Source organism: Phaenicophaeus curvirostris, chromosome 3, assembly GCF_032191515.1.
Source record: "Phaenicophaeus curvirostris isolate KB17595 chromosome 3, BPBGC_Pcur_1.0, whole genome shotgun sequence".
Taxonomy (NCBI): Eukaryota; Metazoa; Chordata; class Aves; order Cuculiformes; family Cuculidae; genus Phaenicophaeus; species Phaenicophaeus curvirostris.
Window position 1 is genome coordinate 46,441,869 of NC_091394.1, and position 16,744 is coordinate 46,458,612.

Sequence of the window (16,744 nt, forward strand, 5' to 3'; positions counted from 1 at the left end):
TGGTGTGCCTTTCAGTCTTTCCAGGACCCAGATATATGATAATCTTCCCTCATAATCTTTCCATTAAATTTATGGCAAAGCTCCGGAACTGGGGAAAGATTAGTTAAGCAACGAGGTGTAATATTAATGTACAAGATACCAAGATTTGATTTATGACCGTGTGCTTCCTGCAGTGGCAGTTCTACAGAAACAAGATGAACAGCAGTAGTTTTAGGTAAAACCAGCATTTTTGGCTGAGTTTGACTCTTCAGGACAGCTACTTTGTGAAATAATAATGAATTAAAAGAAATGCTGACTATTAAAAGTGTCAGCGGTGTGCTCAGGCCAGTTGTAAAATATTTGTTTGTAACACCATTAAATGAAGAATATTTCCTTCACTTTTATTGCCGTGCTTCAGACTTTTAAAGGTATTTAAGAGTATGTTATACTAAGCATTACAGAAAGGCACGAGTTTGTATGTCCCAAAGTTCTTGTATTGCAAAGCAAGAGCAGTTGTTCTTGGAAGACCGTAGTATCAAGTTGAGTAAATATCTCCACTTCTGAGTGGAGATATTCTGAGTCATAGCTCATGAATATTTTGTGAGTACCAGATTACCACTTAAAGGCTGATGTAAGAGTAATTTGTAGTTTCTGCTACTAGAAAGTAAAAAAAGAGTTAAAAAATGAGAAAGTAAAAAAAAAGAGAAAGTAAAAAAATTTATAATATGACTTGTACAGAGCTTTTGTCTTGAAGTCAATTGACGAGAAGAGATTTATGTAAGGGGAAATCCTGTGCTGATCTAAAAAGATATTAATCTTTAGACTTCATTGGACCAATGCTAATTTATTGTACGTGGCAAGCTTCCTTAAAAGCCTTTTGTGACTTTGTAAAACCGATGATGTAAGATTCAGAAAGCTCATCTGTACATCTCAGAAAACGCTTCTGAGTAAAAGAAATTTTTATTCCAAAGCAGTGTTTGCACATAATGAATAGAGGTGTTAAAGAAAATGTCATTTAGAAGACTAGAAATTCTACTAGGTTTAGTTTAAGTTACACTTTTAATGTCACAGACTCTTCAGAGCAAAATATGCAATTGCTGGGCCTCATAGTCTCTAATAAGAGTCTGAAGCCTTTTTTATCCCTTAAAAAGACATTCCCGTGAACAATATAGGCTAAGACTCAGAATATCCTTTCATGTAGTGTTTTACTCTTTGAAAATTTGCACGGATTAATTTTGGACTTTTTGGACAGTAAAGTGAAGTCTGAGAAACAAAGGCTTTTCTAGTAACCAAGTGTTGACAGCATTGAACAGAATGGATTTTGCAGTTTCACTTAAAATGCAGAGTAATGTTAGTTCTAATAGATATTTTTACCACAGGACTTGTCATGCTGTTTTGAAAAACATCTTTAGCTGCTTTTTAGACTTCATTTCTGCACTCATCTTGAAGGAAAGATTTCGCTGAATTTATAAAACTAGAAGCAATCAGTCTGCCAAGAGCCTTGCATTCCTTCAGGCTTGTTCATTTTACAGTCTTCTGCATTACATGGTTTATGTTACACCAGTGTGATTTCCATAAGGAATACAATAGGATACTGAAAGTGATCCTGAGATCCTAAAATCATATCCTCATTTCAGGTGTTTTAAAGATCAGATAGAGTTTTGATTTGAATTGGGGCTTAGATTTGAAATAGCAGTTATTATTTCTGGTTTTAATAGATTAAAAATTTCTGAAATTAAGAAAAAAAATCAGCAGTGTGTTGGGACTCATCTTTCCCTTTAACATTTCACTTTTGGAGCCTGGGGGTGAAATACTCGTAAATATAAACAGAGAGAATCTTCCCTTATTGTTGTCACAGTTTGTGTAAATTGAAAAGTAGAACTAGGAGTCTTTATCCAAAAATACTACCAGGAAAACTGTGCTTGCTGGGGCATGTGTCTGTGTGGCTTGCAGAGCACTGACCATACCCTTGGAAATGGATTTTTGGCTAGCATCTGCTGTGTGGCCACTGTTGCCTGAGTTTACATTCTTGAGCAAAAAAATATGCAAAATTTCCTGGTAAATAGAGAAGGGTTCATTTTTAAGTCTTGTTCAAGAATAATGCACTTCTTGTTGGAGGGAAAACAAGGTCATTAGAGAGGCTAAATAAAGCAGAAGTGACTTGTTATATTGGTATTGCTGCAAGGAAGAAGAGAATTGAGAGGAACCAGGGGAAAAGAAGGAAGTGGTTTTCTACACTGTGTATGTTTAATTGTTTATAGAATCATTTACTGATTTCTGACTGCCTCTTTTAGGTTCACAGTGTCAAATACCTTCATTTCAGCTCCTGGTGAACTGTAGGCATGCAGGAAAATTCAATCCCTAGATGTCTGGAATATCAAACATGGCTGCTGTTTTTCTGGAAAAATGTTGCATTGAAATTTTTTAATTTATTGTGTTGTGCATTGAGTATGTATGGAGTTGCTGTGAAAAATTTTATCTTCAATTGGCTTTTCTCTTCCCTCTTCCCTCACTAAGAAACTTGATATTTAAAATAAATCTGACTTGCCTACTCCTGTGAATATCTTTTGTTTCTGCAGCAGTGGTTGCAATTTGTGATGAAGGATATCTCATTGTTACCAGTTGCAACTGGATTTAAAACCAGCTACATCAGCTGCAGACTATAATGGGTCTTGAAAAGTCTCGATGTAATCAGAAGTAGATAATTTGTTGTTCAGCTGACTGTGTAATAAGTAGGGAAGTAGTAAAGGTGACAGCAGCAAACAGAGAGGAGAAATAAATAAATAAGAGTTTTTAACATTTTCTAACATGGCATTGAAAAAAAAACGGTGCTCCAATCTTTCATACATTTGAGAGAAATGATTGACCTGGAGCCTGGAGTTGCATAGCAGTTCCTGAGCTCAGCCAATAAAACTTTCCTGGTTTTAATAGTTTTCTGTAGTTCTGTGATGGAGAAAATCCCCATATAAATGACTTCTGCCACATGCTGCGTGTCTTCAGGTTAGAGGTACTGAAATGGTGATTCTTCAGACTCTGCTTGCATATAACCCAATGCAAAACATGTATATAACGCAACTACTGCTAACTGAACCAATGAAATCCAGGCTGTATGTAGGGAAAACAGTTGCTTGACTTGCAATCTGCCCACAGTCTTTTTTTGTCCCTTTCAAAGCATGAATTTTAGCATTTTAATTTTTTCATTTGGAGCTTATTGGCATGCTGTAGGTATTATTTAAAACGGACTCTTCTCTTCATGGAAGCTAGATTATAATTCTTGGTATTGGCTTAATTTTGATAAAATGAGTGTTCTGAGCAACGAAGAATTCACAGATCTTAGAGAAATTTTATTTCTAGAGACTGTAAGTCGATGACTAAACGGTGAGCTGGTCTCTCTTTTTGTTTACTTCAGCTTGCATTGCTGAAATGCATATAAGTCAGCAGATAAAATCCTCACTTTGTGTAAATTTTCATATTTATTCAAGCAACTGGAAACTTTCTGTTTGTGTGTGCGTGATATGTCAAAAGATAGAACTAGAGTGAATCGTAGAATCATAGAATGGTTTGAGTTAGAAGGGACTTTAAAGATCTCCTAGTTCCAACCCCCCTGCCATGGGCAGGGACACCTCCTACTGGATCAGGCTGCCCAAGGCCCCATCAGACTTGACTGTGAACACTTCCAGGGGTGGGGCATCTGCAACTTCCCTGGGCAACCTGTTCCAGTGCCTCACCACTCTCATTGTGAAGAATTTATTCCTTATGTCTAGCCTAAATCTTTCCCTCTCTAATGTATAGCCATTCCCCCTCATCCTATCACTACCTGTCTTTGTAAAAAGTCTATCCCCAGCTTTCTTGTATGCCCCGTTCAGATACTGGAAGGCTGCTATAAGGTGTCCTCGGAGCCTCCTCTTCTCAACCTGATCATCTTTGTAGTCCTCCTCTGCACCTGTTCCAACAGTTCCATATCCTTCTTATGTTGAGGATTCCAGAACTGGATGTAGTATTCCAGGTGGGGGGGTCTCACAAGAGCGGAGCAGAGGGGCAGAATCACCTCCCTCGACCTGCTGGCTACACTTCTTTTGGTGCAGCCTAGGATACTGGGCTGTGAGCGCACATTGCTGGCTCAAGTCGAGCTTCTCATCAATGAGCACCCTCAAGTCCTTCTCCACAGCTCTGCTCTCAATCTCATCATCCCCCATCCAGTACTGAAACTGGGAATTGCCTCAACCCAGGTGTAGGACCTTGCACTTGGCGTTGTTGAACCTCATGAATACCTGAAAATAAAATCAGACCAAATGTATATCATTTTTTAAGTTACATCTGTTTTCAATAAAAATTGAGCTTGTTTGACTTTTTTTAAGGTATTAAATCTAGTAAGTCAGAATTTGAAGATAACTATCACCGATTTAATTTCCTTATGTCTGCAAGATCTCCTAAGCAAACCTTTGTTCACTTAAAGAATGTTTTACTTCAAAAGTCGTTCCATGAATTGCACAAACAATGCAATTATTATTTATCTCTGTGTGTTTATTTCCCTGCTTGACAAAATAAAACTCTGCATTTATACGGCAAGTGCTATTCTTACTATGGCTTAATCTTTATAGTGAAAAAGACCCCTCTAAAATTTAAATTTAAAATATCTGAAAGAACTGATTGTAACCAAGTTGGAGCTCAACACAGTGTTAATACTACACATGCAGGCAGGAATTACGTTGATTATACTGGCTGACCAGGCATTATGCTCAAGTGAGAATACATACATCTGAGCTGGTTGAATCATATGGCATTTTTCTTTCATCTAAACGTGATTTGGTACTATAATGCATGTAAAACATTAAACCCCTCTAGCAAGTCTTACCAATTTGCAAAGACAGTCTTTTTAAGCGAAGTGATATAGTGGGTATTATGTAAGGAAGAAGGCAGTAGCTTCACACTAAGTGCCTTTCAGTGTTAGTGTCTAATGCTGTAGCTAGTTGAGGCCAGTGCAGGTTATCTAGCTGCCATGGCAACATCATTTAAAAGGTGATATAAACTTAGTTTCTGCCCTGCCTACTCAGGGAAGTGCTAGAGTGCTGTTGCGTGGATTTCACTTTGGATGCGGGGTTGTTAAAAAAAAATAATTAATAACTGTACAGCTAAGAGAATGCACATCTTAAAAGAGCTACTATTCTTAAATAAAGTTATCATGTTCCTGTTTGTCACGTTTGTCTCTGTGTGTTTTCAGCAGTGTGTGTAAATAGTCTTCTGTCAAATAGCTTTAACACAGAATCAAAATGGAATGCACAGATTTTTAACATGGGGTGTTAAAAGCTTATTAAAAGTGCTGTTACTTGTAGGATTGAACTCGAAACTAAAATGTGAAACAAAAAGTTGTTTGGGCTACAGCTGTTTTGGAAAAAACTCAAGTCACTTCTTTAAAGGCGTCTGTGGTTCAGAAAAGCTAAATAGCACATTTTCCATAGAAAGGGTGTTATACCCAAGTAATCCTGACAATGTACCACGTGGAAATAAATTTCAACTACTACATTAACACAGAATGATGCACTGAATATATTTGGTCCTCTTTTAGTCACATACACAAATGTGTCGTTGTAATACTCAGACTTTTGACCTAAAATGGTACATGTTTCTGTTAGCAAGAGATTAGACTGGCCTTTTGCCAAAAGTTTCTGCAAAAATTTGATCCAGAGTCACTGTACCAAATTTTACCCTCTTCCCAGGCAAAAAATATCCTGCTTTTAAATTCTGAGTTTAGTACCCAGTTGGCTTCTAGTGATCTTCTACAGCATAATGAACTGTTTTCTTTGTGCGTTTTTTTAGGTCTTTCAAGTTGCATATGTCATCATCAAAGCTGCTAATGCTCCACGACCTGGAAACTGGATTTTAGAACGCTCCATAGATGGCACAAAGTTCAGCCCATGGCAGTACTATGCAATTAGTGATACTGAATGTTTGACTCGTTATAATATTACACCAAGAATTGGGCCACCAACTTACAAGAGAGATGACGAAGTGATCTGCACCTCCTATTATTCCAGACTAGTTCCCCTGGAACATGGAGAGGTATGTTTGCTTTTGTGAAGTTTATGAGTAAGAACATAGACTAATAGCAGTTAGAAAACTGTTGGATTACTGTTCCAGAGTTCATCACCCTTAGTACTACCACATGATCTGTTTTCTTCTTTAATGATACTGTATTTACACTAAGTATAGCAAACTTCTAAATGTTGCGATGAAACGTGTCTTTAGTTCTATGTATTCCCATTGCTAAACTCTTTGTTCTCTCTCTCCACGTAATTTGATGGTAGCTTTTAGTTGTGATTTATTAGTTGCTTTATCCTGAAAGACTATAATAGAGGCTCTGTGTTTTGCCTGGCTTTTCATTTAATAAAGGAACTCCTGTGTTAGGAACACCTGGTTGTGTGAGATAAAGCTGCAAACACTGTTGAAGTACTTGGCACAGCTGGAACTCCTAAACAAGTCTTGGCATTGTTTCAGGGATGTGGCATAATTAAAAGAGCTAAGAGTTCTACTGCCTCACTGTTGATGGTTCTTTCTTTCAACAAACTATATTCATGGTACTTGTGTAATTTATTATAGAGAGGCAGTCACGTAATGAAATAATACATTAAAACCAGCAGTTATACTATTGTGAATGCTATAATATAAGAGCATGATAATAAATGCAGCATTATCCCATGGAGAATGCTAGTAACTCTTGGTTTAATAGAAGTCAGTGTGCTTTTATTTCTTGGTTAAAATATTACATGAGTGTGTACAGCTAAGGGCTAAAGTGTGAAACTTCTTCACATAAACTTAGAACTCTGTTATAGCAAGAAGAAAACGATGAGAGTCAGTAACATTCAGTCCCGTTCACTTTAATCAAGTGTTTATTGTGGTGATGTAACCATATGCCCCACAAATCAGATGAAACAGACAAAGAAACTTAACCTGTCTCTCCCCTTAGTTAACCAGAAAGCCCTTAGGTTGACTGTATGTGAACTGTGTCTTTCGTAATGTATGTCTGATGTCTGATAGGCCATACAATTCCAAATCCAGGTATGCCAGAGATTCAGTTTAGTGATATTTTCTGTTCATTTATTTTTCTTGACACATGCAGAATTAATTGGGTGATACTACCTAGAACATTGCTTTTTTTCCTGAGTGTGTTAACAGAAAGACATAAAAAAATGACAGAATTAAACTGCTGTTTACTACGTAAAAGTTGTCATTCAGAAAAGACAGTCTGCTCCTTCATAGCAGGAATGGCCAGCAGACAGCAGTATTGCCTACATAGAGTATATCACAACCAGCAGTAGGTGGTGGTGCTGATTTGGTAAAATCACCACCAACAGTGGTCTTCAAGAACAGCTGGTCAAACATCTGACAGAAATCTAGTAAATCCTGCCTAGGGGTAGGAAATGGACTAGAATAGTTCTCTGTGTTTCTATGAGTGCTGAATATTCTATAAATTGATGTTAATTTGCAGGATTGGAGCTGGAAAAAGTTTTGGGTTTTATAATTATTCTGCAATTGGAAGATGGATTAATGGTTAGTTTCTGATGGGCTATAAGAAAAGTGAAGTTCTTTGAACATGGTATATTAGAATATTTAAAAGGAATGGTGATAGCTCATAAATGGCAAAATCATAATGTTGGGCGTGTGAACTCCATTCCCAGTCTGTCTTTGAAATAACACAGTTACTGTCTAGGAAGCCCCTAGCTCCAGAACATAATTAAACTCTTTAATCTTTATTTTCAGAGGAATGACTTGACAGTTCTGGACAAAGGTGAAATTAAATTCAAGAGTAGTATATGAGACAAAATTACTCTTCATAAATGAGGTTATGTCATACACTCTAAAATGTAGCTGACAAGCCCAAAGCACGCTTCCTTATTTTTTGTGGTCAGTAGGTGAACTGGTTTAACATTTTTTTGGGGCCTCATTTTTCAGTTTCTTCAATAAAAAGGGAGCTGCACGGTCAAATGAGACTAAATCCTTCTGTTCCTGTGTTGGTTGGAAAGGCAGAAGGAGCTGTACAATAATAAATAATAAATTGTGCAGCACAATACTTAAAGTCAACTTAGTGGGGCCAATTAGGATTGTGCAAGGAAGATGGGAGGCCAGATGGTTTCATTTGTGGTGGCAACCCCTTGTTTTCAATTGTCATTTGTGTTATGACTTCTCACTCTGCTCTTGTATCACTGGGTACTCCTTGATGATGGAGCAACCTTGTTCCAGCAAGGTGTAGGATTAATGATCCTAGACTGTGCATGTGCACCATACTATGTTTTGCAATAAAATCTTGACAAACGGTGGAGGGGAAATCTGTAAGGAGAGAACTGTGCTTACAGTCAGAGTTGCATGTTCCATCTCAGTAAGGGAGAGGAAAACTGACAGAGTAACTAAGGACTAGCTTGTGGTACTGATTTTCTCTTTATGCTATCTCTACAAAAGTCCAGGAGACTTGAGATTATGATGAGTTGAGTGTGGTGGTTTCAGAACAGCATGACAGGAAGCAGGATTTCTACCTGCAGGTAGAAGAGGATGAAGATAAAAGAATTCCAGGTAGTTTAACTTCTTGCCATCCTGAATTGCTGGAATACAAGCTTAAGTTCTATGTTTTTAATTCTAATACTAAGATGTCTGTTGTTGCACGTGAATCACAATTACATTTATAATTATGCCAGTCCCTCTTTCTAGATTCACACGTCACTGATCAACGGTAGGCCTAGCGCTGATGATCCTTCACAAAAACTTTTGGAATTTACTTCTGCACGATACATTCGGCTACGACTGCAGCGTATTAGAACTCTTAATGCTGACCTCATGACTCTCAGCCATAATGATCCTAAAGAACTAGACCCCATTGTTACCAGAAGGGTAAGCTGATTGTTCATAAATGGTTCATAAATGATGGGAGAGTCTTTTCTGATCTGTTTGAGGAGGAGGTATTTGTGGTGTGTCAAGGATCTCAGGAGCTAGTGTTCTAGTTCATGAAAAAACAATAAGTATTTGAGAACCTAGCCATTGTGAATTTTGATGTCTAATGAGACTTGATTCTTCATTTTTTAAGGCTATTGTAATTAATATTTTTAAAAGCTCATGAGTTAATTATAATGGAAAACATGTAAAATGCTCAAATAGAATTTTGAGAGTATTAACTGTTCTTTACATATGTGATATTGTAACTTGGGAAGCTGAGGTATCAAGCACTTAGGCCGAGTTCTTCAAGTTCTCACGGAAATTCAGTGTTGGAACCCCTAACATTACCGTTCTGCAGTTTTTCTCCTCTGTATTTTGCTGTTTTGATCCTCTTCCATGTTCTCCTGAGACCCATAGGTTAGGACATCAGTGGCTTCAAGATTTTTCTCTGATGGTAGGTTTCGGATAAGGACAGAAGAATATGAGAAGTTTTTCCTCTTCCTTTTCAGCAACTCTTTGCATTTAAGAACATCTGCAGGCAATTCCTCCTTGCATAGCAAGAGGGCTCTTGTGTTCGCAGCTCCTCTGATACAGGCAGTCTTTGTGCATTAACACTGCTTCTTCTGAGAGATTTGATTGGGTTGCTGGGTACAGAGGGAACGAAGGAATTTAGATTTGGTCATGATTGGGTGGGTACTGTCATGGTAGCCCCACTCTTACCTCGATCATGGAGCTACCCACCTGTAGCCTTTCTAAAGTGTAAAACCTGGATGTTCTGCTTGTTTTGTCTGCCCTGTATGGCAATTGCAAGCACGGAGGCTGCAAGTGCAAAGTATTGTGCCTTGCTGGATGTTTAATGCACAGCCTGAATAAGATCTTATTGTGAACTAGGGTGGTTGACATTTAGGTCTGTTAACAGTAATATGAAATATGAAGAAATACACCTGAAAAAGAAAGGCTTGACATGGAAGCATACAGATAACATAACAGCTGGGAAACAAAGGTGCTGAGGCCAAGAATTCCCATTGGTTTTGTAACACACACAGTTGTGCAGACCAGGGCTTAGTACTACCCTAGCTAGCACTACTTGGTGCAGTTTTGCATGAAAAGCTGCATGACTTCATCTTGGGCGAGATTCCCAAATCCTGATGTCTCACCTTGTATCTCATTGTGCAACCAAGGTAATTGCTTCCAGCTTTCGGAATTGTGGTTGTATTATTTCTGAAGAATTTACATCCAGTTGTTGGTATCAATCTTGTCAGTTTCTTGTGCATAGTCTTGTAAAAGGGCCAATGCAAAACTTTTGTGAGTGTTCAACAGCACTTTTATTTCTGTGTTCTATTTATCTATTTCGGTCTGCAGCATTTGGTTAGCATTGGTCTTTTGTTTAAGCTGCAGACAGCTGCTGTGAGCCACACATTGTGAGTTTTAAGAAAGCAAAACAAAGGAGATGAAGGGAATGTAATGAGCTCCTTCCCTTACCATGAAATATTGCTCTCCTTTTGTCCTCCTGCTTTTCTCAGTCTGGACCTCTTTCTCTGTAGCTTAGGACTTACTATTTGTGATAAGTTCCTGAATTTTTTTCTTAATTTAAAACAATAACATTCAAAAATCCTAAAATACTAAACATAATAAAAACCCTAAAACCACAAAAAATTAAAGAAGAAATCAAAGAGTCTGGTTTTCTCCAGCTCCAAGATCCTTCAAAGAAACAACAACAAACCAGGAGTCAGCATGCCTGACCACCTAGGGCCACCTTCTCTTCCTGAACCAGATGACCACAGGATTGTTAAGTCTGAGAGTCTTGAACTCTTTCCTTAGAAGTATCCTCAAAAAGTGTTTCCTTTTCATTCCCCTGCTGTACATGCTTCCCAGGATACAAACAGGCTAATCATGTGGACACCACAGCCATAACTGAGCCCAGATTGTTATTTCTTGTCTCTTCCTTGCCTTATGTATGTTGCTTTTGCTCACCATCTGGTTTTATTAATGGGTTGTCCTCTGCTGTATCATCATTTCTTAAGCTAAGATTTTGGGTAGAATAATAAACTACAGACACACTAGTAGCAAAGAGCTGGTCTGGAAGCAAGTGCACAAACTGCACTTTTTTTTTAAGGGAGGGCAGAGTTCCCATTTTTAAGAAAACATAATCTTACTCCCCAGACTGAAATTAAAATCTAGCAATTTTTTATGCTTCATAGTTTCTTCTAGGGTGAAAAAAGTAATTTTTTACAAGTAGATTTTGGCTGAGGTGACATTTGGTGGCCTTTCCTGAAGCTGAGGAATTGTGTGTACTTATTTAAAGTTAAAATTCAGTTATAGTTTCATGCCAGTGAGAAAAAATATGGGGAGAGGATGTGTGAATTCACTAAATGGTGAATTCCTTGTGTGCCAAAATTTCAAAGCTTCTTTTATTTTCTTGGCATTTTTCAAGTCACAAAACAGTTGAATGCTGGTATTTTATTTTCCAGAGTAGAGAGAGGAGATGTAAATGCATGTAAATGTATTTTATTCATCCCTTTTTCAACTTTGTTTTTTGTAGTACTACTATTCAATAAAGGACATCTCTGTTGGTGGCATGTGTATTTGTTACGGCCATGCTCGAAGCTGCCCACTGGATGAAATCACAAAGGTATTCTTTAATCTCATTGATTTATTTTCACAAAACAACTTTTCCAATTTAAAAAAAGACAAAAAAAGTACTTGTGTAAGGAGAATGAGAGAGAGCAGGCTATAAGAGATCTTACAATATGGTGCAAACAAATTATGTGCAAAAATTTTGTTCCTTTTCTGCGTAAGTATATCTGGTTCTCTGGTCATGTAACTTCCTTGAAGTAAACTTTTCCTTAATTTAAACAATTCAAGGGGCACAACAAGAAATAGTCTCTCTTACAACAATGGATATTTGTCCCTCTTGTTCTAGAAAGCTATTTCCCGATTGTTCATTTAGTGTGTTTTAGGAGTCTAATGCTAATTCAGGGATATTTGTGGGTCTTGATATTTTTTAGAGGAAGTCTTATATTAGGCAGACTTTCGGAAAAATTTATTACCTTATCCACTGAGAAGTATTTCAAGAAAGCAAATTTCTTATCCTTAGAAATTGCAATGCCAGTGTGAACATAACACGTGTGGAGAGAGCTGTAACAAGTGCTGTCCGGGTTACCACCAGAAACCATGGAGACCAGGAACCATTTCTGCTGGGAACAAATGTGAGAGTGAGTAGGCACAGAGGTTTAGATAGTTTCATAAAGGCTTATTATGTTCTTGCTTGAGGTTGCTTTTCATACTGATGTATACTAATGCCCAAGAAAAACCAACAAACTATTAACTGTCTTCATGAGATTGTTTAAAGATAGAAGACCTACTTCTGTTCATAGCTGCTGAAATCTTTTTAAGCATTCTATTCAATGTGACTCTCTGGCTAGTAGCATTGTCATGTAGTAAAACTTTCAGAGTCTCTTTGTCAAAGAGATTCAGCGATTTATCAGAGTCTTGTAAAAACTAGTAGATTTACATCCATCATTTTGTTAGCTACTTGAAATGCAAAATTCTTACATAGATCATAAATATCAGATAAAAAACTTTGTTCTGATAATAAATGTTTCAAAAGAAATTCCTCATTGGCCAGTTTCAGATTGCCTGATAGATTGACTTTAGCTATGCCAGTAGAGCTGTATATGTTGCTTGGGCTAATTAGTACATTTTCTCTCTTCACATTGCTAATGCACAGAACAAGCTGCAAACAATTAAGAACCTATTAGATAAAATTCACAGTTGTGAAAGGAAAAATAGTTGTTTTCGTTGAAGTCTTTGTACAAGTCTTAATGTCACTCTTTGAAAAGTAGGTGTTTATGAGTGTATCGATCCTCTATCCTCTAACCTATATCAAATACTTGTATACTGGTATTGTTGACTTTTCAGACTTTTGTTTGTTATACAAATAACACAAGAATGAAGATTATCTTCTGTAATGCTGAAGACATAAAATGAGAGAACAGTTAATTGATAATAGCACACATTGCTATGAACATTAGTGGGATCTACGGAAAACTGTTAAAAATGGTGCTATTAAAGTGGTGACAGTGGTTTTAAAATGTGCTTACTTGCTATGAAATATCATGTATCAAGACTTATGAAGCATATAGCATGATTAAAGGGGAAAAAAGCATACTTTTGAGATTAACATGCTCTTCTACTTTCGTTTTCCTCTTTGAACAGTATTGATTTTCCAGGAAAAGTTATACGATGTAAATAAATAACAGGCGTGTTTTCCATTCCTTCTCAGAGTGCAACTGTCATAACAAAGCAGAAAATTGTTACTACAATCAGAGTATTGCAGATCAGAAAAGGAGCATGGATATTCACGGCCAGTATGTAGGAGGAGGCGTGTGCTTAAACTGTACTCAACATACGACTGGGATCAACTGTGAAATGTGTGCTGATGGATATTTCAGACCACACAAAGTAAGATTTGGAAAATACTATTCTAATGTTTTAGTGAGTTGCAACTTGACATGATGATGTGTATTGTATCTCATTGTAATTAATATTTTATTCAGTTGGACAATAGCTAAAAACTATAGAGATTTTTTTATAGGTAACATACCACCAAAGCTTACAGAGAAAAACATAAAATATTTTTCCAGTTGTGTGGGAGGACAGGTAAAGGAGTTGGAGAAGAAAAGAATCAGTGAAGATGAAACTTGAAATCTTAGTGTGGAAATGTAGATGTTCTGATAGGAAACCCATTTTCCCAGTTGATAAAAGTTATAAAAAGTGCCAGTATTGAAGTTTTAGTGTTTTTAGAAAAGCAAAAATTTTGTACTATCTTGTATCAGCCCATTTCAACTAGTGTTAAAATGGACAGTTAAATAGTTCTAAGATCAGACTCCTTGTCTCATGAGATGTTGTAACAAATATTCTTCTTTTTCTTGACATGACTATTATAGAACATGTGCTCTCTGAGCCTGTGTACTTTCCAGTTTAATTGACAAGTGTCACTCTTTGGAAAAATGACCTAGACTCCACAAAAGACATGTTAAGACATGACTAACCCAGTTACACATATGAACTTCCTGCAGTGTTAGAGGTCTGTATATAACGAGACATGCTGAACTAAATTTCTACGCTACAAGATCTTGCTTTGGCAGGTTCATGCATATTTTGGAAAACTCATGCCTTAGAAATACAGCATAAATTGCTGCAGACACAAGAGTGAGTCTGTAGGAGCATGGTTAGACAGCAGACACAGCTCGTCCAAAGAAGTAAACTGGAGCTAAGAAGATTGTATGATTCACTTGCTGTAAGAGGCACTGAAGAAAAGTCTGCAATCAACTTGCAGCAAATGTCTGTCTAGAGGTAGTTACTTATCTGCTCTGCATCTGAGGTACCTTAAAGGAAAGTTTCCCTGAAAGGAAAGAAAATCCACTCTATGTAAATTGTATCACCTTATAATTCAAAGATACATAGATCATGAAGTCAGAATGAATCTTTCTGAGTATATAATCTGTCCTCCCATTGAACACAGAGCCAAGGAATTCTTTCATTTTCTTCCTCTTTGAACCAGAGTATCTTTGCAAAAAGCATCCATTCTTGTCTTAAACATGTCCATAATCTTTGGCAAACCATCACAGTGGTTAATTGCTGTTACATAAAAAGCAAAGTCTGTTTAGGCTGAAAGTGTTGCGTTTCAGCTTCCGGCCATTAGGAGTTACTATATGTGTGCCTGTTCCCAAATTTTGTTCCCAAATCTAAGGATTTTTAGGCTGCGATCCTCTGACCTTCTGTTTGCTAAAATTAAATGAGCCCCTTGATCTATTACTGCATATTAGCTTTTCCAGATTTCATTCATATTGGTACTGGTAATCCCAGAGGAAAGCAGATGCAACTTTACTTTTCCCAGTTAATAACGTGAGAATTTAATATACATCATCTGTTTTATAGGTTTCTCCCTATGAGGATCACCCCTGTTATCCCTGTGGCTGCGACCCGTTTGGGTCTCTGAGTTCTGTCTGCATTAAAGATGATCACCATTCTGACTCACAGCATGGTAAAGAAGTGGGAAGTGCCTTTTTTCTAAACTTCAAATATGTCTGTGTTTCTGGATGCTGAAGTTTGAGGGAACTCTATCTACTTGTGAATGACTGTTGGTTAAGTACCACTTCTAGACAATGGTACATATTTAGGAAGGAGTAGCGAGGCATAACACTTATAGGATTTTAAGGCACGTCAGATCTGGAACTGGCAGAAGTGCTCACCAAGACACTTTCCACCACTTATCAGCAGTTCTGGCTAGCTGGGAGGACCCAGTTGACTGGAAATAAGCAAATGTGAAGCCCATCTATGAGAAGGGCCAGGGGGATCTGGGGAACTACAGGCCTGTCAGCCTGACCTCAGTGCCGGGAAGGTTATGGAGCAGATCATCTTGAACGACATGTGGTACTTGCAGGATAGCCAGGTGATCAGGCCCGGTTTAGGAAAGGCAGATCCTGGCTGAGTGGTCTCCCGTGATAAGGCAACCTGCTTAGTGGATGAGGGAAAACCTGTGGATGTTGTCTACCTAGACCTTAGTAAAGCCTTTGACACCATTTCCCACAGCATTCTCCTGGAAAAACGGATGATCATGGCTTGGATGAATGTACTCTTTACTGGGCTAAAAAATGGCTGGATGGCCAGGCCCGAGGAGTCGTGGTGAATGGAGTTAAATCCATTTGGCAGCTGGCCACAAGTGGTGCTCCCCATGGCTCACTGTCGGGACTGATTCTTTATAATATCTTTATCAATGATCTGGATGAGGGGATTTAATGCTCCCTCAGTAAGTATGCAGACACCAAATTGGGTGGGAATGTTGATCTTCTTGAGGGCAGGAATGCTGTACAGAGGGATCTGGACAGGCTGGATCAATGGATCGAGGTCAACTGTATGGGGTTCAGCAAGACTTAAGTGTTGAGTTCTGCACCTGGGTCACAACAATCCTATGCAATGCTGCAGGCTGGGGAATGAATGGCTGGAAAGCTGCCCCACAGAAAGGGGCCTGGGGATACTGGTCAACAACTGTGACTGAATATGAGCCAGCAGTGTGCCCAAGGCCAACAGCATCCTTGCTTGTATCAGAAATGCTGTGGCCAGCAGACCTAGGGAATTGATCATCCTCCTGTACTCACTGCTGATGAGGCTGCACCTTGAATGCTGTGTCTGGCTTTCAGTCCCTCACTACAAGAAAGATATTGAGGTGCTGGAGCGTGTACAAAGAAGAGCAATGAAACTGGTGAAGGATCTGGAGCACAAGTCTTATGAGGAGTGGCTGAGGGAACTTGGGTTGTTTAGTCTGGAAAAGAGGAGGTGGAGGGAGGAGTCTTTATTGCTCTCTACAACTATCTGAATGGAGGCTGTAGTGAGCGTGGTGTTGGTCTCTTCTCCCAAGTAACAAGTAATAGGATGAGAGGAAATGGCCTCAAGTTGTTCCAGGGGAAGTTTAGGCTAGATATTGGGAAATATTACTTCATTGAAACAATTGTCAGTCACTGGAACAGGCTGCCAGTGGTTGAGATGCCATCCCTGGAGGTGTTTAAATGATGTGGAGATGTGGTGCTTAGGGACATGGTTTAGTGGTGGACTTGGTAGTGTTAGGTTTATGGTCGAACTCAATATTCTAAAGGTCTTTTCCAACCTAAATGATTCTGTGATTCTTTCCCTGAATGCATTCTTGTGTTGGGAAGGTGGCTTCTGACTATATAAAACAGTATAAGGATTGAGATCTAATGCTGTTGCTTATGAATGCTGCAACAGATGTCACAAAAAGTGTATTGCTTCAGTTTCTGTGCATCTGGTTCTCTAAAGATGA

General features: G+C 38.2%; 1 protein-coding gene across 1 annotated transcript in view; it reads left to right on the forward strand.

Moving 5' to 3' along the window:
* Positions 1-16,744, forward strand: part of LAMA1 (laminin subunit alpha 1) — a 103,678-nt gene that overhangs the window by 25,621 nt on the left and 61,313 nt on the right. Inside the window, exons 4-9 of the mRNA XM_069853887.1 lie at positions 5,797-6,039; positions 8,680-8,859; positions 11,444-11,533; positions 11,999-12,116; positions 13,187-13,365; positions 14,845-14,950. Coding sequence (XP_069709988.1) covers positions 5,797-6,039; positions 8,680-8,859; positions 11,444-11,533; positions 11,999-12,116; positions 13,187-13,365; positions 14,845-14,950 — 916 coding nt within the window. The remainder of the gene's footprint in view (positions 1-5,796; positions 6,040-8,679; positions 8,860-11,443; positions 11,534-11,998; positions 12,117-13,186; positions 13,366-14,844; positions 14,951-16,744) is intronic.